The 24,647-nt window shown below is 42.7% G+C and overlaps 1 protein-coding gene across 2 annotated transcripts in view; it reads left to right on the top strand.

Moving 5' to 3' along the window:
- The window catches only part of SLC22A3 (solute carrier family 22 member 3), an 86,329-nt gene that overhangs the window by 60,084 nt on the left and 1,598 nt on the right, over positions 1 to 24,647 (top strand). For both annotated transcript variants that reach the window (XM_036110040.2, XM_036110038.2), the window contains exons 6-10: positions 10,750 to 10,847; positions 10,967 to 11,181; positions 18,242 to 18,350; positions 19,095 to 19,207; positions 22,067 to 22,166. In XM_036110040.2, coding sequence (XP_035965933.1) covers positions 10,750 to 10,847; positions 10,967 to 11,181; positions 18,242 to 18,350; positions 19,095 to 19,207; positions 22,067 to 22,166 — 635 coding nt within the window. The remainder of the gene's footprint in view (positions 1 to 10,749; positions 10,848 to 10,966; positions 11,182 to 18,241; positions 18,351 to 19,094; positions 19,208 to 22,066; positions 22,167 to 24,647) is intronic.

Genomic DNA, 24,647 nt, shown 5'->3' with positions numbered 1-24,647 from the left:
GGCCACAAAGATATTTCCCTATTAGCCTCGGCGTTAGCTGTCACAGTCATGCCTGAATTCATCAGGAGCCCTCCACCTTTCTGGCTGGGAAGCAGAGATCCACCTTGAATTGTTTCAATGTTGAGCCAGTTTTTTGTTTTTTGATTTGCTAATAAGTAGAGTTATCATTTATCAAGTTCCTGTTTCAGAGCCTGAATTAGTTGACCACTTAAAGCGGTCTACTATTTTTAAGGAACCCAATAATTAGTAACTCAAATATGTGCTTCTGTGCTTCAAACCTGAGCTAGGACACAGGCAGGTTGCAGGTGACCAGTGAGAATAGCACTCTTGCAAAGCTCCATATGGATGAAGAAATGGGTAATAAACCACAGCATTTAGACCACAGATTCATATACGGCTACCAGTCATCTTAAAAGATAAATATGTTTTTGTTAGTAAATGCCCCGAAGACTTATCCTCCTCTACAGCACACTTTATGATTCTGTTCATCCCTGACATGAAGCAGAAGTACTCTTCAGAGCCTGAACATCAGTAATGCAAAGGCGGGAGTGTATGATTGTTCCTCCAAATACTTCTTATTTCTTTAAGTAATGAGGTTTGCTCTCTGTGACAATAATGCCTGTTCTCTGTCTCTCTTAAAAGGAGGTGATATGTATGAGCACACTTCATAAATGTAAAAAGAGATCATGATTTTCAGACCCACCAACACCTTCATGAGATCTACCTGGGCTGAAATTTGATTTGTTAACTTTTTCTTTACCTGGGTGGCTACATAAGCTCTTAGCCTTCAACAGGATGGTCATTCTACCCAGGGTTCTCTCTGCTTCAATGTTATACTTTTTTGATTATTTCTGTGATAAATTGATTAGTGCCTATAAATTGAAAATGCAGAAGAAATAGCCCTCATTTCTTTTTAGGAGTTTTAATGGTGTGATTTTGTCAAAAGGAGTTATTGACTATAAGTAACAAACAACATCATAAAAATTGCATTTTTTCCAAATTTAAGTTGAACAGTCTAAGTTTAATTACTTCAAATAGAAATTTAGTACTTAGCATAATAAATTCCTATGAAGAGGAGGTGTGGACCAGAGGTTTTCTGGGTAAACTTGAAACTCTTTATCACTCAGGATAAGCTAGGCATTTGTGTAACAAACATTACCAAAATCTCAGTCCCTTGAGATAATAAAGGACTGTTGTCTGTGCCCCATAGGTTCACTGGGGGCTCCTCTCCTTGGAGCAGGGTCCTCACCCTATAATCCAGGCTGTTTTAGCAGCTGCTGCCTGGACTATCAGAGAAAAGAGAATTCTAGGGATTCTTGCTTTGGCAATGAAATGCTTACAAGTCCTTGGTACATTTGAGTAGGTGGCCCCACCCAATCACAAGGGGCCAAGAAGTGCAATCTTATCATGCCCCCATAATGGGGTAAGGAGGGAGGTAGGGAAGCAAAAATATTTGGCAAACAGTGCCAGCGAGTGCCACCCCATAGACCTCTTTTAAAAGAGAACAAATGATTAAGAATATGGGATTCAATCTGAGAAACACTGACTAGGGAAGATAAATGCTTTTCAATTCAAATTATTGCTGCAAAGTAGGTTTCACCTTCATCACTGGTAAAAAAATAATAATAATTTGGCCAAAGCGTAAACACAATTTTAGAAGTTGTTATGGAAAAATATAGTGGAAATTATGAAGACCCGTTTTCTGTCAGAGACACCTCAGCCGCAGGGCCCCCGGGGAGTGGAAGGAAGGCCATGCCCAGGGGAACAAACTCCAGGAGCCCAGGGACATCAAGGCAGTGGAAGGGCAGTCAGGCCTCTCCTGGGGCCAGTTCAGGGCAGGGAGTCAGACAGATGCCCTGAAGAGATCCTGAGAACCAAGTGGTTGGGGAGCACCCAGGGGCTGTGCGGGGACCCCAATCTCAACTTGCGGAGAGGCTGAGAAGGGCGGAAGGAGGGAAAAGAGGAGAGGAACACAGTCCCCTGGCACAAATACAGGAGGCTCTCTGAGAACACTGTCCTGGATATGCCCCATCGCCGTGGCCCTGGGCTCTTACGTGACAGAGCCTGATGTTGCCTGGCTGTCCTTGGCCCATACAGAAAGGGCTGCCAAGCCAGAGGAGGGGCGGGAGTGAACGCCTTACACTCACAGGCCCGGGCAGAAAGACACCTGCCAGGATATCTAACTGGGCAAAGTTGCTTTTTTACTGGCAACCTGCAAACACCTGAATGCCTGGGAAAGAGCTGGTGTAGGCAACAGCTAAGAGAACCTAGTGGCCAACATCCCCCAGCCGGTGAGGAGAAAGGCCATCTCCTAAGTCTATATCCTGTTATTGTCATGTTCAAGACCTCGTTCTGATTAAAACCATTTCTGAAGCATCCAGGAGACCCAAAGAAGTGATGCTAAGAATACGATGAGTGGAAACTTGTTGTTTGGGCTTTTATTTGTGACATATCACATGATTTCCTTTAATTCACTCATTAGCTTTTTCCCTCTCTTAAAAAAAAATCCTTGGCTACCTACTGACTTACAGATACTCAATTTGTATATTCATAGAACTAAAAATCTTGTGTATCTGAGCATGCTACTATAATGTGAGACTCTGGACATCCTTTAAAATGTGATATTTGGAACTTTTCTTTTTCAGTAATTGTCACTGACGTTTATGCCGTCGGCGGAGAGTTCCCTGACATTTTAATTCAGTCCCCTAACAGCGCATTTTGGTGTCCCCCCACCCCCCCCCCCAGGTTCTGAGCCTTTAGGGTTAGAGTTTTAGATCTGAAAGTGTATTTTCTTCTTTCTTTCTCTTTCTCTGACTTTAACACCTCTCCCCCCGCAAAAAAAAAAAACCTCTCTCAGTTTGTTTTTAAGAAATGAAGAAATGTTCCAACATGTGACCCACAGCTGCAACCCGTTAACCTTTGCTAATATTAAGTCTGCACTTTGGCTCTCTCCTGGGGCCTCTAGATGGATGCACTTTTCCTGTGTTGGGCAGTGTGCCTGCTTGGGGAGCGGCAGGGAGGGACGCTCTCCAGCCAACTCAAACGGATGGAATAAATATCTTCTCTGCAGAGCATCTTAACAGAAGACCTGGCTGGGCCTGAGGTGCTCTGGACTCACTCTGTCCAATACAGTAGCCACTAGCCTTGAACTGTGGTTAGTCTGAACTGAAATGAACTGTAAGAGCAGGTTTTATAGTGATTTCATAGAGCACATAAAAGATCTCGTTCACAGTTTCATATTAATTGCATGTTGAAATGGTAGTATTTTGGATAGAGTGGATTCAATGGAACATTTTATTGAAATTAATTTTGCCTGTTTATTTTTACCCTTTTTAATGTGGCTTCTGGAAAATTTAAATTGAACTCTGTAACTCGGCTATATTTTTATTGGACGGCACTGGTCTAGGTGACTGAGATTTGTTTTTAACTACTTTACTAAGCAGCAAATATTCGTCATAATTTTAATATGGACTTTTCTTTATAACATGAACTCTGTATGGTAAATATTTTATCTACTCTTGTTTCAAAGTATAATGAGGTTTTTTAGCAATTCCCAAAGCACTATGGGTTATCTGACAAATTCTCTTTTATGGATACTGGGTAGCGCTCCTGCTACCCAGAAGCTAGCCTAGGCTTTATAATGTGAAACACTTACCCTTGGACCTTCTGGTGCCGACCTTCATCTCACTGATGGGGGCGTCCATGATGTGGTGGGGTGGGGGCATGGGTACCCCAGCAGTCACCAGTGGACTTCCTCCTGCCCATCCACGTCTTCCAGCCCCTGATGCTTGTATGAAAGACCTGCAGATAGTTGAACTTTGAAGATGGGCCCTGGTCCTCCAGATCAGTGAGCCCCAAATCCCCAAGTCATATTTTATTCTCACTGGTTTCTGGAAGATTAAAGACTTCTAGAGAACAGAGCCATAGGGAACTGGTGAAACTGATTACATCACAGGGTTGGACTCAAGAACAGAGACGTGCCCCCTTCTCGTCCATGGCTTTGCTTTCCCTTGTGAAATATGGCAATGGATGAAAAACCCACCTCTTGGGAACAGCTGCAAGGCTAGAAATCCAGCCACCTGACATTGTCCCCTGCGCCCGCCCCCCTCTCCCCAGTGCCCTGGCTGGCCCTGTGGAACGTAGTCTTTCCTCTAAAACCTGAGGGACTCGTATTACCTCTCAGCCCAGGAAGAGTAAACACTAGGAGTCAGGTCTGAGGCACTACAATTCATTGACCATCAGTGCTTCTCACACGAGTCTCCTTGGATGTTGTAAAAAGGAAGATTCTGATTCCCTAATCTGGGCTAGGGTGTGTGTAATGAGCTCCCAGGTGATAGCCATCCTGCTGATTCATGGACTGTGCACATTTTGAGGAGCACGTTCGCTAAGTGTCATTTGCTTGTGGGTACATTCACGAAAAATTATCCAGCCTAAGGCCTGGGAGATCAACAGTGCTAAATTGACATTAAATATACCTGGTATACTTTAAAAAATTCAGTATAACAAGAAATCCATTCCTTAAAAAAAAAAAAAGTCACAATGAACATTCTTCTCTTTACAGAGGGACTCATGTCAGGGTATCTTTAAAAGTATCTCCCCTTAGGCATGGTAGCATCAGCTACACTTTACTAACTAAAAAGATAAAAAAGTGCCAAGTGAATCATCATCTGGAAGCAACATATCTCTGAAATGATATAAAAAAGCAATAGTAATGCTGACTGCTTCCATTATTGAGCTCTCACTGTGTGTGACAGGTGTGTGTGGATGTATAGGGGTTATCCAGTGGAATCTTCACAGTACTAGTGAAGTAAGTGTTGCTATCCTCAGGCTCCTGATGAGAGAAATAAGGTTCACAGAGTTGAAGTCATGTGCCAGTAAGAAAACATTCTAAGGAAAACCCCGTGACTCTCACCTGATCCTGGCTGGTTGTCCTTCTTGACCAGAAACCAATCCCACATCAGGGGAGCTCTTGAACACCATATTTAGAACAGATGGTAATTTATAATGTCTTTCTCTTCCTTGGCAATTTAAATGAAAATGTCAACTTGAAAAAAGGTTTCAGAAAGGCACCAAGAAGAATGGTACATGCAGCTAGATTAATCACAGAAAGATGAACAAAGTACATTTTCAACATGGGCAACATCACTGTTAACGTAACATAAAAGTCTTGGGAAAGTTAAAAGACCATTAAGAGACAGCTAGAACAAATAGCAATCAGCTCAGTTGATAAACAACAGGAAACTGACGTGCAGCTTACCTGTGAGCAACACCTTTTCCTATGAGTGGCATAACTAGGCAACAAGACTCCAAACACACAAATGTTACCATGAGCCTTTCCAGTCTTCCTTTGCTCCAAACTGAAGCAGGGAGACACCATTTAGATGACATAAACATGACAAAATATCATACCAGGCTAGATACAAAAGACAACATTCTGTATGGTTCCATTTACATGAAATTCTGGGAAAGGCAAAACTGTAATGACAGAAAGCAGATGAGGGGTTCCCAGGGGCTAAGAGTGGGGGGAGAGGGTGACTGTAGAGTCAGGAGGACACTTTCTGAGGATAATGGAGATGGTCCGTATCATGATGGTGGTGGTTCATTGACTCTACACATTAGTCAAAATTCACTTAAGTGTACGCTTGAAATTGCTGAATTCTGTTGTATGAAGGTTATATCTCAATAAAGCAAAGGGAAGTATGTATATATAATAACCTGATCTAGCCTTTCTACTCTTTTGTATCTGACTCAGAGTAAGCGAAATTTGGTAACGCTTTGGCAACAGAAAATAAACACAGCTTAATTTCAAAATACAGAGCTAGAAGTTGTTGTAGAAGAAGAATAGCTTCAGCAGCCACTGCAAATGAGATGCCAAGACTTTACTGGAGGCATTCCATCCCCAGATACGGCGTTTAGTCTCTCAAGGTCTTTGGACACCCAGAAAGTGGGTCGTCTTTCAGGATATCTGCGTCACTGTGGAGAACATGTCAGTAAATCATAAACCAGCTGGATTTATTCTTAAATTGGCAAAATACATACTTGCTTGGAAGTACTATTAATCCTTTAATTCGCTGGACAGGGAAGATTGGTTTTATGGTCTTGATTACCTTTGGTTTTATCAGTACCTCATATTCTTTGGTAGAGGGTATGTGTTAGGCATTAAACTTGTGCTTTGGGAAAACAGAGATCATGTGACTGCTTGATTCTAAATCTTAAAAGTTTGAAATTAAGACTGATAATAAATATTTTTACTGAGTAAGTTGGAACACTCAAGCAATTATTTTCATTATTTAATACAAAATTATTTTGCCTAAAATAATTGATTATTAGTGCAAAAGCATTGTTCTGGACTGAATTCTCCAGATAATTCTGCTTTTGGCAACAAGTTACAACTTAAATGGGCTTAAACAATAAGCTCATTTCCCGGCTCATGTATCTGGAATTCTAGAGTTATAGCAGCATTTGGGGTTGGCTAGACCTGAGTCTCAACAGTCCCATCAAGCCATGGTTTTCTCCCTCTCCACTCTGCAGACAGAGTGGCTTCTTCTTCGTACTGGTTCCCTCCTGGGTATAGGATGGCTGCTAAATTCTACTTGAGCCCACCATTTTCTCATTAATTCCCTGAGGGTAGAGAGAGAAGATTCTTTCGGGAAACTTTGACTTAAGGTCAGTGAAGGACTTTCTCTTTTTTTGTTTATTTAAAGATTTTAATTATTAGAGAGAGAGAGCACAGAGGGAGAGTGAGAGGGAGAAGCAGACTCCTCGCAGAGCAGAGAGCCCGATGCAGGACTGGATCCCAGGATTCTGAGATCATGACCTGAGCCGAAGGCAGATGCTTAACTGACTGAGCCATCCAGGTGCCCCCCGTGAAGGACTTTCTCAAGACCATTTCTCATTGGTTCAAACTGGGTCTCATGCCCATTTATTAGTGGCTCAAATTGGGTCACATTCCCAGTCACATGCCCAATCTAAGGGTAGAATTACCCTGAGGTAATGAGGTCTCCCCTACAACTGGAAACAGAATCAGCTCCCCTGAGAATGGGAATTGATGAAGTTGGGGGGGATGGCGCAGTGGGGCTTCTATTAAGAATGAGAAAGAGAGAATGACACAGAGCCAACAACAAAAAAGGTACACTAAGGTCTCATTTAAATCCATTACTTTAAAGGTGAGCTATAGTTCTTCTTGTTAGGAAAAGTACTTTAAGTTTAAATTTTATTTTTAAGAGAATATTTATAGCAAAAAGGAAGAAAGTAAAAACCAGCATAATCCTACTACCCTGTGAGAACTATTAATGATACAAGCATATTTTCAAACATTAAAATAAATATTATACTCTGCCTATTGCAGACACAGTAGAGCATAATGGTTAGCAATATACAGAGTTAGCTATCCACCTCCTGGTTCATCTACTTACTGTCTGCGTGTCCTCAGTGGGTAAGCTACTTATCTTTCCTGTGCCTCAACTTCTTCCTCCCTGTGATGGATATAAGAACAGCATTTATAAGTTCCAACAGCACTAATCCTCTAGTTCAGAAGTCAGCATTCTGCAGCCTGTGGGCCAGACCTGGCTTGCTGCCTGTTTTTGTACAGTTGTATTGGAAACCAGCCATTGTCATCCATTTGTGTATCCATCTATGGCTACTTTCACACTATAATGGCAAAGTTAAGTAGCTCCAACAGAGACTATATCGCCCACAAAACCAAAAGTACTTATAATCTGGTCCTTCGCAGAAAAAGTTTGCTGACCTCTCGGTCAGACCAGTAGACCTCTATTGTCTTATCAAAATCTAGCATGTCATAATTCTGTGGTCGTGTAGTAACTTAACCAGCCTGGAGAAAACGATCAAGAAAAAGTGACATCTGCAGAGCTAACATGAAAGCAAGAGATGCTCAGTTATTTTATCAGTTAGTTAAGAATTGTAAGTAATTGAAAAATCTACAGCAGTGCTTAAATGTCAAGTTATCTTCCTGAATTGACTAGAGATCTTGAAATACATGATACATGAACTCCCTTGAACTCTGGGGTGTTGACACTGGGACATGAATGAAAGTGAATTTGTACAGAGTATCTAGTCGATAGAAGTCATAGCTATGGGGAGAAGATAAGAAGACTGAAGAGGGAATGAAAGAGAACCCATAGCAAATTGTGGCAATATTGCTTTAGAAAAGAAAAGATTGTTGCCATCTGTGTGCTCTGGGGGAGCAGTGGTACAGATATGTGGATGGGCAGAGCGACCAGGGACTCCCTAGAGAAAAGGGAGTAGTCTGAATGAGCACAGGCAACCTGACCCAAGTCTGAGCTGTGGAAGACCGTAAGTGAAAAGAAAAGCGTTGGAAAAAGTGATACATCCATGGAGGACAACTTCCCTCACAGTATGGGTAGTTTTGATCTTGAATTTAAAGATCCTCAAGCTCTAAATTATTTTAGTCAAATCCAACTTTTCCATAAAATAGTGTTTTAACTAAAGGTTAGATTTTGGCCAGGTGTGTAATGTCCTTCTTTAAAAATGAAGCGACCATCAGCTACACAGAAGTTTTCTAAAATAAAAAGCCTTGGGGCACCTGGGTGGCTCAGTCGCTAAGCGTCTGCCTTCAGCTCAGGTCATGGTCCCAGGGTCCTGGGATCGAGCCCCGCATTGGTCTCCCTGCTCCGCGGGAAGCCTGCTTCTCCCTCTCCCACTCCCCCTGCTTGTGTTCCTGCTCTCGCTATCTCTCTCTCTGTCAAATAAATAAATAAAATCTTTTAAAAATAAATAAATAAATAAATAAATAAATAAATAAATAAATAAATAAATAAAATAAAAAAAAAAGCCTTGGATACATTCAGCAGTGCAATGTGACCATTAAGAATAAAGGATTTCTATCAATTGCCTAATTTCAAATCCTGGCTCAACCACTGTCCCTTTAATCCTTCAAGTCCTAAGCCTTGTTTTTCTTATTTTTATTATAAAACAGGATTGATAAAAGTACTAACTTCGGAGGGTTTTAATGAGAATCAAATTAAATACACATCAGACAAATATTACAGGCTCCTTAGAAGTGAACCATTTTGACGTGGACAAGATAGAGAAACTAATTGTGGAAAACATTTTGATAACCAATCATATAATGATACATTGTTGTAATATACTAAGTTCTTTCATTTTTGGTATTCCTGCCTTACTTTTGGAGCAGCAAAGGTGAAGATAGGTCTTAAAAATCCTTAGAATTTAGAAAAGTAGATCAGGGAATATTTTCATAAGCATTGTGTTCGTTTAGAGTACAGGTCAACTTGCTGCTGAAACAGAGACCCAAAAAATATAATGACAAAAAAAAGAAAGAAAGAAAGAAAGAAAGAAAAGCGTCTTTCTCTCGTACGTGCCCACCCAGAGGTAAGCAGCCCAGCACTAGAAGGCGGCTCTGTTTCCTGAGCGCCTCTAGGACCCAGGTTCCAGTTTTCTTGTTTCTCCACTGTCACCTGCAGCAGGTGGTCTAGGAGAAGCTGGTTCACCAGCATCTCCTTCCATCTCTTAGGAGAGGGAAGGCAGTCAATAAAGAGCAAAGCCATTTCTTTTTAAAGGATTGGATCTAGAACTTGCATACCTGGCTTCTATTCCCACCTCACTGCTGAGATCTTAATCAAAAGGCTACCCATAGTTGAAAAAGAGGCTAGAAAATGTGACTGTAGTGACATGCCCAACTAAAATTCGGTGGATTCTGTTATCAAAATGGAGGAGGAAAGAATGGATGGTAGAATCAATTAGCAGTCTCCCATAGGCATTGTCATGGAAACTAGTATTGTGTCACTGACTCTAAGACCCTATTGATTGTAAGACCCATCATTTTATGTACCACTAAGTAAGAAAAACCATGTTATGAAATGTATTATTAAACGTATGTTTTCTTATCAGCTCAGTTGTAGGACACGTCCCAATTTAGGAGTGTTAAAATGTGAAAATTATGTGTCTTGAGATAGAAGAAATACAGTATTGGAAGGACATAGGAAGAGAAGGTGATCCAAAGACATCAATTTTGCAGTCTTCTTTTGCTTGTGTGTGTTTCCTTGGAACAAGCATAGACAGGAGATATCAAGCTTTGTTCGACTCATCAAGTGTCATGCTTAGCCTCGGTGACGGACAAAGTACCTGCTCTTTGGCTTTGTTTCCTTTATAGTGCCTTATACATAGTAGGCGAACAGCAGTATTTGTTTCATGCAATGAAAGAAAAGACCAACTTCTTGGATGGCCAAATAGAGATGAGCTGAATTTTCCAGGATCGAAAAGATGCTAGATTCAAATAAATGGACCAAAGCAAATTGATACCTTTGGGGCCGTACTTGCTCTTGAATTTAAAATAATCTTATTTGTTAACATCAGGTTGATAATTTAATAAAGAAACATTCATTTGGACCCACCTGCTTTTGCCACTCCTACGTTTCTTTTCTCCAATTTAATAAAGGCGCAAATGTATTTTACTTTAAAACACACCTTTTTTTCCTTGGTGAGTCAGAGCAGATTGGCACACAGGCCTGCTGATACTCGCCTGAGAACAGCCTCTCGTGCAGCAACCACATCTTTGTGAATTTGTCCTTTTTTAACAGCTAGGGGATCACACTCTCCATTCTCAGGTTTTAAGACGGAGTCGTGAAAGACCCTGGTCAATTCAGTCAGATCATTTGACTTGGTGGCTTTGAATCTGGTCAATGAAAATCTATAATATGCAGGTGTGTCTTGCTGTATTTGCTACTGAAATCTGCTTCTCTTATATAGATCACTGTTACAGATGAGGAAGTTAGTAACCCATCCTTTTTAGATCTGGTGAGGACTCCCCAAATGAGGAAGTGCACACTTATTCTTATGTTTGCTTGGTAAGTTTGACTTGTGATGGGCTCAAAAGCTTGTATCGAATTTACAACGCGCCCCTTCCTTCAGAGCAGGCTGAAGTTATGTCTTACTCGGTCTCCGTTGTCTTTCAACGCCCCTCCAGGTTCACAAGTGCGGTGGTATATCAAGGCCTCGTCATGCGCCTAGGAATTATAGGAGGCAACCTCTATATCGACTTTTTCATCTCAGGAGTTGTGGAGCTGCCCGCGGCCCTGCTGATCTTACTGACCATTGAGCGTTTCGGACGACGCCTTCCCTTTGCAGGAAGCAATCTAGTGGCAGGGGTGGCCTGCCTTGTCACTGCATTCTTACCCGAAGGTAATAGTCCCCCAAATCTGTCTGGCACTCAAGAACATGAAATAGTCTTAAATCAAAATGCTCAAGGATGGGGAACTTCTTGTCCTTAGAAAATGTACCACCGCCTCAAAATCCTGGTACTAGGCAACCTATAGTGATGTCACCCAATTTTCTGCTTACGCAGTGTTAACGACTCTGAGTACAGGGATCGGTTCTACAGTTTTTCTGTTTTCTCCATTTTAGGTTCATTGTGCAGAGTCTAGCTTGTGGCCATGTAGTTTAGTATTGATCACCTTTATTTGACTGACTTTCATGCTCTCATTGACCATGGTTACCATACTTCCTGATTACCAGCCGCGTCACTGGCCCCATGCAAAATGCCAGGGTTACAAAAGGAAGAAAGGAAGACACTTGTTGACTTCAGAAGGTTCACAACCTAGTAAGGGATATGGATACTTAGTTTTTTAAATTTACTTTTCTTCCAAGTTTTTATTTAAATTCTAGTTAGTTAAAACAAAAAAAAATAAAATAAATTCTAGTTAGTTAACATGCAGTGTAATATTAGTTGCAGGTGTAGAATTTTGTGATTTATCACTTACATTGGACACCCAGTGCTCATCACAACAAGTGTCCTCCTTAATGCCCATCACCCATCTACCCCATCCCCTGCCCACCTCCCCTCCAGCAACCCTCAGTTTGTTCTCTATAGTTAACAGTCTGTTTCTTGTTTTGCCTCTTCCCCCTCCCCACGTTCAACTGTTATGTTTCTTAAATTCTACATATGAGTGAGATCATATGGTATTTGCCTTTTTCTGACTGACTTATTCCACTTAGTGTTATGCTCTCTAGCTCTATCCACATCATTGCAAATGGCAAGAATTCATTCTTTCATTCTTTTATATGGCTGAGTAATATTCCATTACACACACAGATACACATACCCCACATCTTCTTTATCCATTTATCAGTCGATGGACATACGGATATTTGGGCTCTTTCCATAATTTGGATTTTGTTGATAATGCTGCTCTAAACATTGGGGTGCATGATATAGATACTTTAATGCTTTCACAACTCACTGTGATAAATGAAATAATAGAATTAGTTACAGTTAAACCTTGTTATAGGAGTGGGGCTGCTGACTCTCTGCATGGTCGAAAACCTGCATATAACTTTTGACTCCCCAGAAATTGAACTGCTAATAGCCTACTGTTATTTAGAAGCCTTACCTGTAACAAAAGAGTCGATAAACACATACTTTGTATGTTATATGCATTATATACTGTATTCTTACAATAAAGTAAGTTAGAGCAAAGAAAATGTTATTAAGAAAATCATAAGAAAAGATACATTTATAGTACTGTAGTGTAAATAATGTCCGCACATACGTGGACCCACTCAGTTTAAACGTCTTGTTCAAGAGCCAACTGTACCAGATTTAGAAAAATAAAGCTCTCTGAAGACTCTATGTGATTTAGAAAAATAGGTACAAGGAGTGATATGCATGGAGTGGTCAGGAAAAGCTTCCCAGAGGTGAGAACTAGGCATGAATGAAAAAGGAAGAGAGATATACTAGACAGGAGTGCCTGGCTGACTCAGTCAGAAGAGCATGCGACTCTTGATCTCAAGGTCATGAGTTTGAGCCCCACATTGGGTGTAGAGATTACTAAAAAAAATAAATAAATAAACTTTAAAAAGGAAAAAAGAAATGTACTAGACAGAAGGGAAAGGTAGGAGAGATTTTTCCACAGTAGAGCACGGCTCTCAGAAGTGTGAACCATCGTTGAGGGATCTGGGACCACACGTTCTCTGTTATCACTCGAATATCCCCAAAAAAGGGCTGAGGATCGCCTGCCACCAGCAGTGACTGGCCTCACAGGCCAGACCGGGAGCTTGGGTATGGCCCTGCGAGCTTACTTGTAGCCGCGTCAGGTTGGATGGTGGCAGTGAGGAGGGAGAGATGCCCAGAGCAGGAATGAAGGTCATGGTAGTCGGCCCGGATGGGAGAAGGTGATTTCAGGGATGTCAGAGGTCGGGGGGCTCAATGACCAGGTGGCAGTTGTAGAGCTGTAGAGGTGGCAGTTGCCCCCAGATACATGGTTAACACAACCCACATTATCTCTGCCACAGGACACAGCAGACCCTGGACAGGGAAGCCCTTCAAAGTCCCAGGGAACATGCGAATTAGAGCAAGCTCCTTATTTCCATGTGCCAGGGCATGGGGCGTGGGGGTTACTGAGAGACCGGATTCTCTGGTAGTCCTTGTGTCGGCCCCAGAGAGGCTGTCTTTTCTTCTGAGAATCATCGGAGGATCAAGAAAGAAGGGATAATATTATAGAAGTGAAAATAGACATTTACAGAGTTTATTAGTTATATGAAGGTTTATGAAGTCCCAAAACCCTATTTAAATAAAATTATAGAAATGTCCATCTTCAGACCAGAAAATTTAAAAAAGATGTAAAGTCTTCTGTCCTTTTGGAATGGTTGATGATAAATAGAACTGTATTTACACGGATCTCATTTTCCTCAAGTATACTAGTTTTGTAGGGCTACAGTAACAAAGTACCACACCCTGGGTGCCTTGGAACAACAGAAATGTATTCTCTCACAGTCTCGCAGGCTGGAGGTCTGAAATCCCCATGTGGGCAGGGCCAGGCTTTCTCTGAAGGCTCTAGGTGAGCATCCTTCCAGGCCTCTTCCTAACTTCTGGTGGTTGCTGGTAACCCCAGGCGTTCCTTATTGTCCCAATGTCTGCCTCCATCTTCATAGGACCCTCTCTTCTCTGCATCTTAACTATCATATCTGCAAAGACCCGTTTAGAAATATGGTCACATTCTGGGTTCTGGGTGGACATGAACTTTGGGGAACACTATTCAACCCACTACATTGAGTTGAAACATTTTTCTAAGAGTTGGGGAATCTATGTAACACCTGTTGGCCAATACATGTCTTTTTAGTTTCTATTAATGGCCACCACTAAACTAGGAGTGGGAACAGAGCAGTAAACAAGATAGATGTAACTCTTGTCCTTGAGAATAATGCACAATTTAAGTAGAAGGGGGACAAATGGGGAACATTGGAGATTTCACTCTTGTTTCCATTTTGCTTTAACACTGTATCATTTTGCGAGGTCTTCTGTTCTTGTGGCATGTGGAATAAGAATTAAGTATTTGTTGCACATGAAATTAGGGACTCGGTTAATGTCTTATGGGTGGAGAAAGGTTAAAGACTTATGGGTAGCCCATCATTTCATGGTATAACGTTCCCCTGGAAGATTCTCTCTGGCCCCAGACTGATTGGGGTGATTTTGATGTGCGCCACCTTCTACATGATCCCAGAGAGCATTCTAGACCATATGTCCACACCAATGTTGGAGAAACTAGATGAGTGGGAATCAAATGATTTTGTAGAGGATACTTTCCTATATGGAAAAACATAAGGCAAAGAGCAGACTTTTCTGTTTGGTCTGATCAGTTTTATTTTGAAGATATAATTTCCTGATTTCAGCTTTAGAATTGTTCTCAGGGATACTGAAAAATAATTATTATGCTCCTACTCTAGACACACCTTATTTGTGTATTCCCAGATTCGGCTGCTTGGATAGTCATATGTCAGTCATGATTGGCAAGAATAAATTCACATCCCTAATGCTCCTTGTGAGTAACCACATTTTGAGAGCTGTTCCTTACTTCATTGGCAGCCCTTCTCCTTAAGGGAGCTTTTGGACTTGGTTCCTTGGGCTGATGAATTAACATTAGAAAGACTTCTCCTCTCAGTCATTCTTGACGTCAGGAACAGAAGGACAGCCCCTGCGGAGAATGCTGATTAGCCTTTTAGAGGACGCAGCTCTAAAATTATCGAGAACAATTTAACTGGCTTTCCCTCCGCTAAGCACAACTTTTTATGGTCTGAAGAATGAGATTCTGGAAAAAGAAAGTCTTTCTGGCTGTATCTTCACTTAAACCTCACTGCTTTTGACCCAAATTTTTGAACTCTGATTAAAGTCTGAAAACTAGAAGGTTTTCTTTGTCCGTAGCGGTCTGGTCTGCGTCTTTCATTCGGATTTGTTTCGGATGGCTACGGACCTAGCCGCTTGGTTCATTACTCTTTTTGAAGCCAGAGAGCTGCCTTTTACTTTTATTTCTCTTTTAAGTGAAAAGCCAGCAAATGTATCTTAATTTACATATCTCTAGTACAAATTTTCACTACATTTTATTTCGGAACTCAAAGCAGATGGTACATTCAGAGATGTCAGAGAGTGTTTCTTTAAAATCCTGCATCCTGGGGCGCCTGGGTGGCTCAGTCGTTGAGCGTCTGCCTTCAGCTCAGGTCATGATCCCAGGGTCCTGGGATCGAGTTCCGCATCCAGCTCCCTGTTCAGCGGGAAGCCTGCTTCTCCCTCTCCCGCTCCCCCTGCTTGTGTTCCCGCTCTCACTGTCTCTCTGTAAAATAAATAAAATCTTTAAAAAAACAAAAGAATGCAGTCACGGTGGGGCGCCTGGGTGGCTCAGTCGGTTAAGTGTCTGACTCTTGGTTTCAGCTCAGGTCATGATCTCAGGGTCGTGAGATCAAGCCCTGCATCTGGCTCCTTGCTCATCCTGGGGAGTCTGCTTGAGATTCTGCCCTCTCCCTCTGCCTGCCCCTCACCCTGTTTGTGCTCTCTCTCTCTCTGCCAAATAAATAAATAAAATATAAAAAAAAAATCCTGTATCCTCTTCTTCAAAAATTGAGGTATTATTCCCAGTAATCTCCAGTCCCTTGACCAAACCCCTGTTCGGAGGGACCGTCTTTCTCTGTGTTCTCGGGGCTCCATGGAGAGAGTTCCAGCGTTTGTACTCATTTGTAAATTGTCTTGTGTTCTTTTGTCATTGCTACTAAAAGTGTCTTCTGCCGCCCCAAGAGGAACACAGCTTATCACTGGGATGATCAGAAGTTTCTGTTTGCATACATAATATTCACACATCATTTACACTTCCTAAAAAACTGCTTTCATTTCACTCCTAGTGAATCAACAGCACAGTGCCTCTGGAACTTGTGTTTTATTAAACATTTCACCAAAATCTCTAGCTCAGTGTGGTTAGACAGGGACTCTGCTGCTCAGAAGGAGTTGAGAGGCTTTCAGAGTCCAGTCAGCATGTAGGATAAACCACATCTCCTCAAGGGTGTCCGCTTGACAGCGTTTTCTGAACATTTTACTCACTTGACCGGTTATTTATCTGTATCCGCTGAGCTAATCACATGTTGTGTGTGTGTGTGTGTGTGTGTGTGTGTGTGTGTGTGTGTGTGTGTGTGTGTGTTTTCATTTGGTTTCTTGCTTTTTGTTTGGTTCTCTCCAGCAAACAGTTCTAGCCTCTGTTGTAAACTTAAACTGGCATTGAAGTTGTCCGCGGGACTCACTTACAGAGTCGTTTTGATTCAGTAGAAAAAAACCTATAACTTAAGAACTTAACCTGGGTAATCAAGCTATTTCCACAGTAGCAGGCGACATTCTTTGCAGCCCGAGAGCAGCAAAAGGTTGCCCGGTCGGGCTGGGACCCAGGGAATCTGGGCGAGAGCTCCCACGTTCCGTTCCCTGGCACCTGGCACTGTACCACCTGCTCATTGAAGGCTGGGGTGGAATGCATTTCCTGGTCCCCCTCCCTGGCCTTCATGAAAAGGCAAAGCCTAAATAAAACACATGTTTACAACCTTCCATGCCAGAGCAGATGGCAGCCCGGCACATCAGTGCAACACTGATATTCCTCACCCCCTGATGTAACTGTTGATGGGAGAGCTACAGGTGTTCTCATCCGGGAAAAACGTCAAGTACGCCAGGACGTCCTCGGCCGGTGTGCAAGCAAAATGTAATTTTGTAGTAATAAACTGGAGCCTCCCAGCAACGATCTTAAACTATCTTTTTCTGTGCTCGCCCTCCTAGGCAATTGTATTATTTAGTGAGTTTTAGCTTTTTTTATTTGTTGACTCTTCTGTAGAGAATACACATACATCTACTGAGCTTGATTCTCTTCTGTCCTCCTCCGCATTCATGTCTACTTTTCTAACAAAAAATCATTTTTCAGGAAGGGGCAATAATTCTTCTCAGAGATAAGAGCATTGTTTAGTGCTGGGTGAGCATAAATAAATATGAGTATAAAAGGGAAAGGTTTCCTTTTCAAAGACGAAAATCAGAACGCCCTTAGCTTTGGAGAGCAGATAGGTGCTTACCCATGCAGTCATATGTCCTCATCCCCATGTCCACTAAGGAAGGCTGGCATAAATTGTACTCTTAAGAGATTTAGAGCACTGACTTTGTAGGACAAAAATGGTTTACTCCTTCTTCCTTTAAAACTCAAAAGAAAGAAAATATTTAATGAAGAACATTTGTTTTTTTGCACTAGTCACTGTGGAGGCAAGGAGAATTTCCTCATATAACCAATGCAGCCCTAACGTAGTTCATTTTTAAATGAAGGAACCAACTAATCTTTAAGAATCTGGCTCCTTCTGGATGATTTCTTGGGGGAAGTAGCAAGATGGGGGACATACACTCTAGTGATAACACAAGGCTTAGATGTCCCCTTCCAAAGGTTCTGGTCCTCAAAGCCTTTGCTACCTTCCAGAAACCAACATCAGCTTCATGTCGATTTCTCCTGGTCGGCTAGGAACAGCTATTCTGTGCGCTATCACTAGGGGAGGGAACAGAGAGAGGACAAATGGGTACCAGGCGTCGGTAATGGTTCTCAAGGGCTCAAGTGAAGACCACCTTCCAGAGAAACAGCCAGTGCACTCAGGCCCTCTAGGAAAACAGTGCCTGGAACACTGTCTTTTCAGTCTGGTGGCTGCTCAACAAATGGTTCTTGAATCGTATTCCCATCCTCTAGCCCTGCTCAGAAAGGTGACTAATACCCTAAATATTAGCTATCATCCTGGTGGTTGTTGCTGTTAAAATTTGGCTACGATATTAGGAGGTATCTGTCATTCGTGCTTAAAATTAGCAAAGACTTAGGGCCCAGGAGAACACTAAGCAAATGCCTTTTGTTGTTTTGTGATATTTTGTTGAAAGCAGACCCCTAACTCTTTGCTTCCAAATTTTCTGTGTTCGCAGGAATACCCTGGTTGAGAACCACAGTTGCGACCCTGGGAAGACTAGGGATAACCATGGCCTTTGAAATTGTTTATTTGGTAAATTCAGAATTGTACCCAACAACATTACGGTAATTCCAACCTATATGTCTGGTTTCTCCTAAGTAATTCTGCAGCCAAATGTTTTGATGTAAAAGCCATGAAATAATTTCCTTAACTTGGTGATATATTAGCCTGGGCTGAATTTAGTCAGGAAAGAAGAGGTGCTTTGAGTTATGGCTGCTTTCTGCATTGCTACCTTCCGCATTTTTTGAAAGAAGTATTTCTCATACCAGTATCTTTATACACAGCTGTGGTTTTGTGGGATCAGATAATCTGATTAGAGTACTCGCTTAGATGTGGGTTAAAACTGTCTTCATCAGCATCACCCCGTTTAAAGGCTACAGCCTCTGTTCTGACCACACTCCACATCTTGCCGCTGTGCGCAGCTGATGAATGCAGGACAGAGTGAAACAGTGTGCATGGGCTGCAAATTGGCCTCCTTTCCTGGGGGAATATTTGTGGGCACACCTTGCCGTCAGGTGAGGGTGCCAAGGCACCACATCAGCATCGTGGAGTGGGCTGCAGAGTGAGCCACCGGTGGGATGATGTCCCCCTCACCGTCCTCACTGTGATTCAGCTTTGCCCAGGTGTGAAATGGGGCAGAATGGAAGTGATTTGCTTAGAATATGGGAGTCGTAGCAGTTTTCAGAGGTAGAAACTATAGAAATGGGAAATATTGCTAAAATGTCTTTGTTACTTATGTAGCTGAATATTTTACTTATCTTGAATATAGTTAAATATTTTTTATTTAAAACAATTTTTTTACTCTACAGAAACTTTGGAGTTTCTCTTTGCTCAGGTTTATGTGATTTTGGGGGAATCATAGCCCCGTTTCTGCTCTTCCGGCTAGCGGCCATTTGGCTAGAACTACCTCTTATCATCTTTGGTAAGAACTCGTTTTATACATTATTCCTAAATCCTTTCATCCATATTCTTTGTATTGATAGAACTCTATAGTGATTATTCGGTTTGCTATTAATGAGATCATTTAATTTTTTAATGACAACCACTTGAGTTTTGAGTAGCCCATCCGATTGCGAAGAAATGTGAAACACTAAATGCTTTTAATTTATTTTATTTTAAAGTGTCCCGATAAGTCATGTTCAATTTAGCTTTCTTTGTTTAGGTTCTGAGTTAAATCCCAGTACTATAAAAGTCTTATGATATTGGGGAACAGAGCCAATAATTTTCGGGGGACCAATTTGGACCTTCAGTTTGTTTCAAAATAAGCCTAAAAACTAATTACATTTTTAAATGTTCTGTATCTGTTGAGATCATATCTTCATTTGCTTTGATGGGAGCATGCTGTGCTGAAGGAACAGAGGACACAGAATCCCTTGCCTGAGTACCCAGTAACCTCTGTGCTGGCCCTCAGGTTCATACCCTGCTTCCTACTTCAATCTCCACGGGCCTCATGAGGGGATAGAACCATAGCTTAGGGGCAGGGGGCTTAAGATAATTCCATCCAGCGCTTCTCAAGTGCTGTTCCAACCTTTCTGCCTGGGTCGCACACCCGCCTCTACCCTCCTCAGCAAGGAAGAACACAGGTGGGCCCCTTTCTCACATACTCTTCCTCCACCTCTGCGTCCTTACTCCCGGTAGAGAAGTTTTTCACGTATTGCCCTGTAGTTTAAATTATAATGAAAATATTGAGTCCATGAGGACATACACGCTGAGTAATGCAAAATCCCTAACAGTGCTAGCTAGGGATAGTAAAGCTTCTAACCACTTGACACCACCGAACTCAGTACAAGATTATTTCAAATTATTTCATGGGATCTGATAAACAAGCTCAGTGTTGATTCTGTGGCCAGCATGAAAAAGCAAAGAGAGTGCCATTGTTGGACCAAAAGCGGTCCGGGGGCCATGTTTCAAGGTCTCGGCCTGGCCTCCAGGGAGCGCTGGGAGAGCCGGCCCTTCCTGCAGAGTCTGGCTGCGGAGAGAGCCACACTTCCGAGCCATCGGTCACATCACAGTGTGATTAATCCAGAAAGCAGAAGGTGCCGGGGGGAGCACAGCACAGGGCCACCTGACCTGCCTGAGTCAAGGAGGAAGGAAGAATGTGTAGTTGAGATCTGAGACGAGTAGAAATTCCCCACGTGGGGAGTGTGGGCTGGGGCTCTGGGCAGCGGGAAGGCCAGTTAGAGGACAGAGACTGTGTGTGCTGGGGCAGGGAGGGAGGTGAAGCTGGGAGGCAGGCATGGGCCAGATCAGGAAGGGTCTTCCCTGCCCTGCGGTTTGCTCTCTTTCCAAACAGCAGTGGAAGCTAAGAGCTCTAAGCTGGGATCGACAGTGCTAGGTTTGCATTTTAGAAGTCCGATCTGCAAATAGGTTGCAGGGGGACAGTGCTGGTGGTGAGCCAGTTTCATCAGGGAGGGGCTCCTGGCAGCTGGGGTGAGGGCGATGACACACGGAGTGTTGAGCGTGGAGAGATTCGAGAAATACATTAAAGTAAAACCGGCGAGAGGGATGAGTGAGTGGGCTTGCTAGAGCCAGAGGCGGGTGGGAGGGCGGGATTCCTGGCTGGCAAAGGGGGAGACCCGGGCCCCAGAAGCAGAGCCAGTGGGTCTGGAGCTGGAGGGAGCAGGGCAGGTGCTCAGGGGCAGATCCGAGAGAGAGCAGGCGGACGTGAGGCCTGACTCGCAGGGGTGAGTGCTGGTGCTGGAGCTGGCCGGCACCCACCTGCCAAGGCCGGCACCCACCTGCCAAGGCCGGCACCCACCTGCCAAGGCCGGCACCCACCTGCCAAGGCCGGCTGTGGCGTTTTCAGGGATGTTTGAGCCCAGTTGTTAACCTGGCCGTTATTAAAACACATATATCAAATAGATTAAAAACAGAGGTAATAAATGCTCAAAACCCATTTACATCTCCTGGTTACGGGTGTCCTTCAGGTTACTTTTGTCTCGTGTATCCTTCTGGGGGAAATGCTCTATGCAGGGTGTCACCGCGCAGCCCTCCCCAGCGCCCCGTGCGGTCATGTCGTGGCACTCGCATGAAATGCCCACGGCGAGCGTCCTTACACCATGGAAATCGGCAAACGTTACAAGTCAGGGCTTTATTTTCTGGACAGTTGGTTGGTAAACATTCACCAGCATAAGTGGACAGAATAGGGAAGGATGGTGTTTCCAGAATTTCGGCTCTAAAGACCAGCAAAGGCGGGGATGGTGACTGGAGGATCCCGTGAGGTGGCTAGAAGGGTCCCTACGATGAGAGGCTTGCGTCCGGTTCAGTGCTTCCACCAACTGGAGTGAGGGGGTTCATGGCTACACGGAGCAGCCCGGAAAGCCTCCAAGAGATGGCCGGTGGGCTGCAGTGGCCACAAGTCTGACCGTGTGACATGGCCCAATAAGGAAAGGGACGGAGAGCATGCAGTAAAGCTCTTGGTCAGTAAAAGGAAGCTGAGGGGATTCCTGTCTGGTGGCTGCTATTTTCCCTGAGAGGCGGGAGGTGAGGTCTTCTGTGAGGGGTCGGCCCTTAGGCACCCATTAAATAATTGTTTGGGGGGTGAAGGAACGGATGTGTGCAAGAGTACTGGGGTGATGGGGCTGCACAGCGTCCGAGGAAAGTAGGAAACACTTCAAATAGTGGCAGAGGAAAACTGGAGAGCTGGTTAGGGTAACCCGAGGGCTGCTGCTGGTGAGGGCTGGTTAAGGGGGGTGAGCAAACTGCTCCGGGGTGAGCAGGGAGGGGCGACAGGGGCTGGCTGTGCCTTCCTGAGGCTCTACTGCTGTTCCCGATTCCGTAGGTATCCTGGCATCGGTCTGCGGTGGTCTCGTGATGCTTTTGCCCGAAACCAAGGGTATTGCCTTGCCAGAAACAGTGGATGATGTAGAAAAACTTGACAGGTATTGTATGAATTTCAGTGCATCTTAAATAAAAGCAGCATTTCAAACTACTGAGGAAAAAATACCACGGAGAAAATTGAACACTCACAGGGGGGAAATGATATTAATTCCCATCTCACATCCTAGGGAGAAAATTCACATTTGATTTAGAAGGCTAATATAAGGGGCGCCTGGGTGGCTCAGTCGTTAAGCATCTGCCCTCAGCTCAGGTCATGATCCCAGGGTCCTGGGATGGAGCCCCACATCGGGCTCCCTGCTCGGCGGGGAGTCTGCTTCTGCCTCTGCCCCTCCCCTCTGCTCGTGCTCGCTCTCTGGCTCCTGCTCTCTCTCTCAAATAAATAAACAAAAAAAAGAAAGGTTAATATAAAAAAAGCAAAACTATAAAAGAATGTGTGTTATTTTTTAAATGAGGTTATGAAGAGGGAAACATGTCTAAGTAAGATGCTAAAACTCAGAAACAATCTAAAGGAAAGTAGAAATAACTTATATGTGCATCAGTAAGAAACTGATTATGAAAATGCTAAGGTGTTCATGGTGTGGATTACTATATAGAGATTAAAAGAATTGAGATATATCTGTGTGGAATGACATGGTAAGATCTTCAAGATTGATCACAAAGTGAAAAGTTGCTGAACAGTGTGTTATAGTATTTATTAAAAAATCAAAACAATAGCAACCCCTCTCTGTAGCTAGATGGGAAGATGGAGGATGGAAAAAGAGAGAGAGATGATGGATAGACGGATGGTAGGTGGGTGGGTGGGTGGATGGATGGGTGGATGGGTGGCTGGATGAGTGGATGGGTGGATGGGTGAATGGATGGGTGGGTGGATGGATGGGTGGATGGATGGATAAAAGTAGATAGAAGATTGGGAAGGAGAGAAAGAGAGAGGGATTACAAGAGAGAGAGAAGAGCATCTAACTCATGTGCAAGGAAAGTTAATATCCAACCAATACATAAATATGAAGAATTATATCAACAAAAATTCACACAACACAAATTCTTTCTAATTTCCTCTGCTTAAAAATTTTCATAATAAAAAGAGGATATGAATATGAGAATGTGTAGCAAAAGATCTAATATTATAATATAGACCCTTTAAGGTTAGAAATGAATGGGGAAGAAGACATCACTTTTACACTCTGTAACTTTTGTATTATTTGATTTATTTTCTAATTACAACCCATGGCCTTATATTATCTGCATAATTCAAAAAATAACATAACAACTAATTTTTAAAATAAAATCAGCTGTCTAAATAAAGACCTAGAAATTGAGGATGTGGATCCCTAAATATTAAAAAATTTTGCATCAAAAATATTTATAAGAAGACTGAAATGTGATAACCTCCTGGCACTGTTCACTCATAGATGGGGAACAGGGGAGAAGCTGACAATTTTTAAGTGCCTGTATGATCGGTGGTTTCACATAAGTCTTTTCACTTAATACTCAAAATGATTTGGGGCAATTACAATTCTTATCCTCACTCTTTTAAATACTAGGAAATTTGTGCTGAGAAAGATTCACAACTTTTCCATGCCAGGAGTGGCATTGACGCTGTCCAGGGGGCACGTGTGACTTGGTTGTTTGTGTGCCTTTCTTGTTTTATGCTGTATACTACTTGATGTTTTCAAGTTCTCCTTTAATGTGGTGTCATCACCTCCCCAGAGGTAGGCAACCATTGCTTAGAGTCTCATGAGTCTTTTACCAAACCTTTAAAACTTATATACTGATTTCATTGGATTTTATTGTACTGTTTCTTGATGTTATTTTGAAAAATATGATTGCTTAAATCATCCCAAAACTTGCCTAAGAAAGACTTATCAGTGTATTTAAAATAAAACTATCAGCTCATGTCTCAGCAGCTGACTTATAATAGGACTGGCCAGTCAGAGGACTGGGGGACATTTGCCCCATGAAGTCATCCAAACAGATTCTTAAGCTTGTTTGGAAATCAAGTGAGGAGTAATGGCTTATTTCTCACCCAAAGCTCTTCCTAGTTTTCACCCTAGAGCAATGCTACCTGAAATTTGGAGTGAGATGGAAGATTTTCTTTAAGATCTTGCCATTTTGTCAATCAAAATTAAGAAATTTATAAAAGGTGTTAAAACTGTGTGAAATCCTCTTGAGCGTTATGCCATTGTAAGTTCCTGCCTCATCCAGAACAGAGGAACATTTTGCTGACTGTGTCTTCCTAGACAATTGCTTGGTTTGTATTCGAGTTTGGGGGCCACGTCAGGGTGGGTGGCATCCCGTCCTGTCACATAAAGAACTTAAATGCTATAATGCTACTTAACCCCTGCCTAGGGACCGGAACAGGTAAAAACAAACAAAAACTCCAGGAGACAGTCATTTTCATTACCTTTGAATTAGGTTTTTATGAGAAGTTATGCATGAGTGTGTTTGATGAAAACCAGTTTTATTAGTGAGTAGTAGCAAGAAAACTCTGTTGGAACTAGTTGTATAATATTTCATAAGGACTT

The sequence above is a fragment of the Halichoerus grypus genome, chromosome 9 (genome assembly GCF_964656455.1).
Source record: "Halichoerus grypus chromosome 9, mHalGry1.hap1.1, whole genome shotgun sequence".
Classification (NCBI taxonomy): domain Eukaryota; kingdom Metazoa; phylum Chordata; class Mammalia; order Carnivora; family Phocidae; genus Halichoerus; species Halichoerus grypus.
This window is presented reverse-complemented; position numbering and strand designations above follow the sequence as displayed.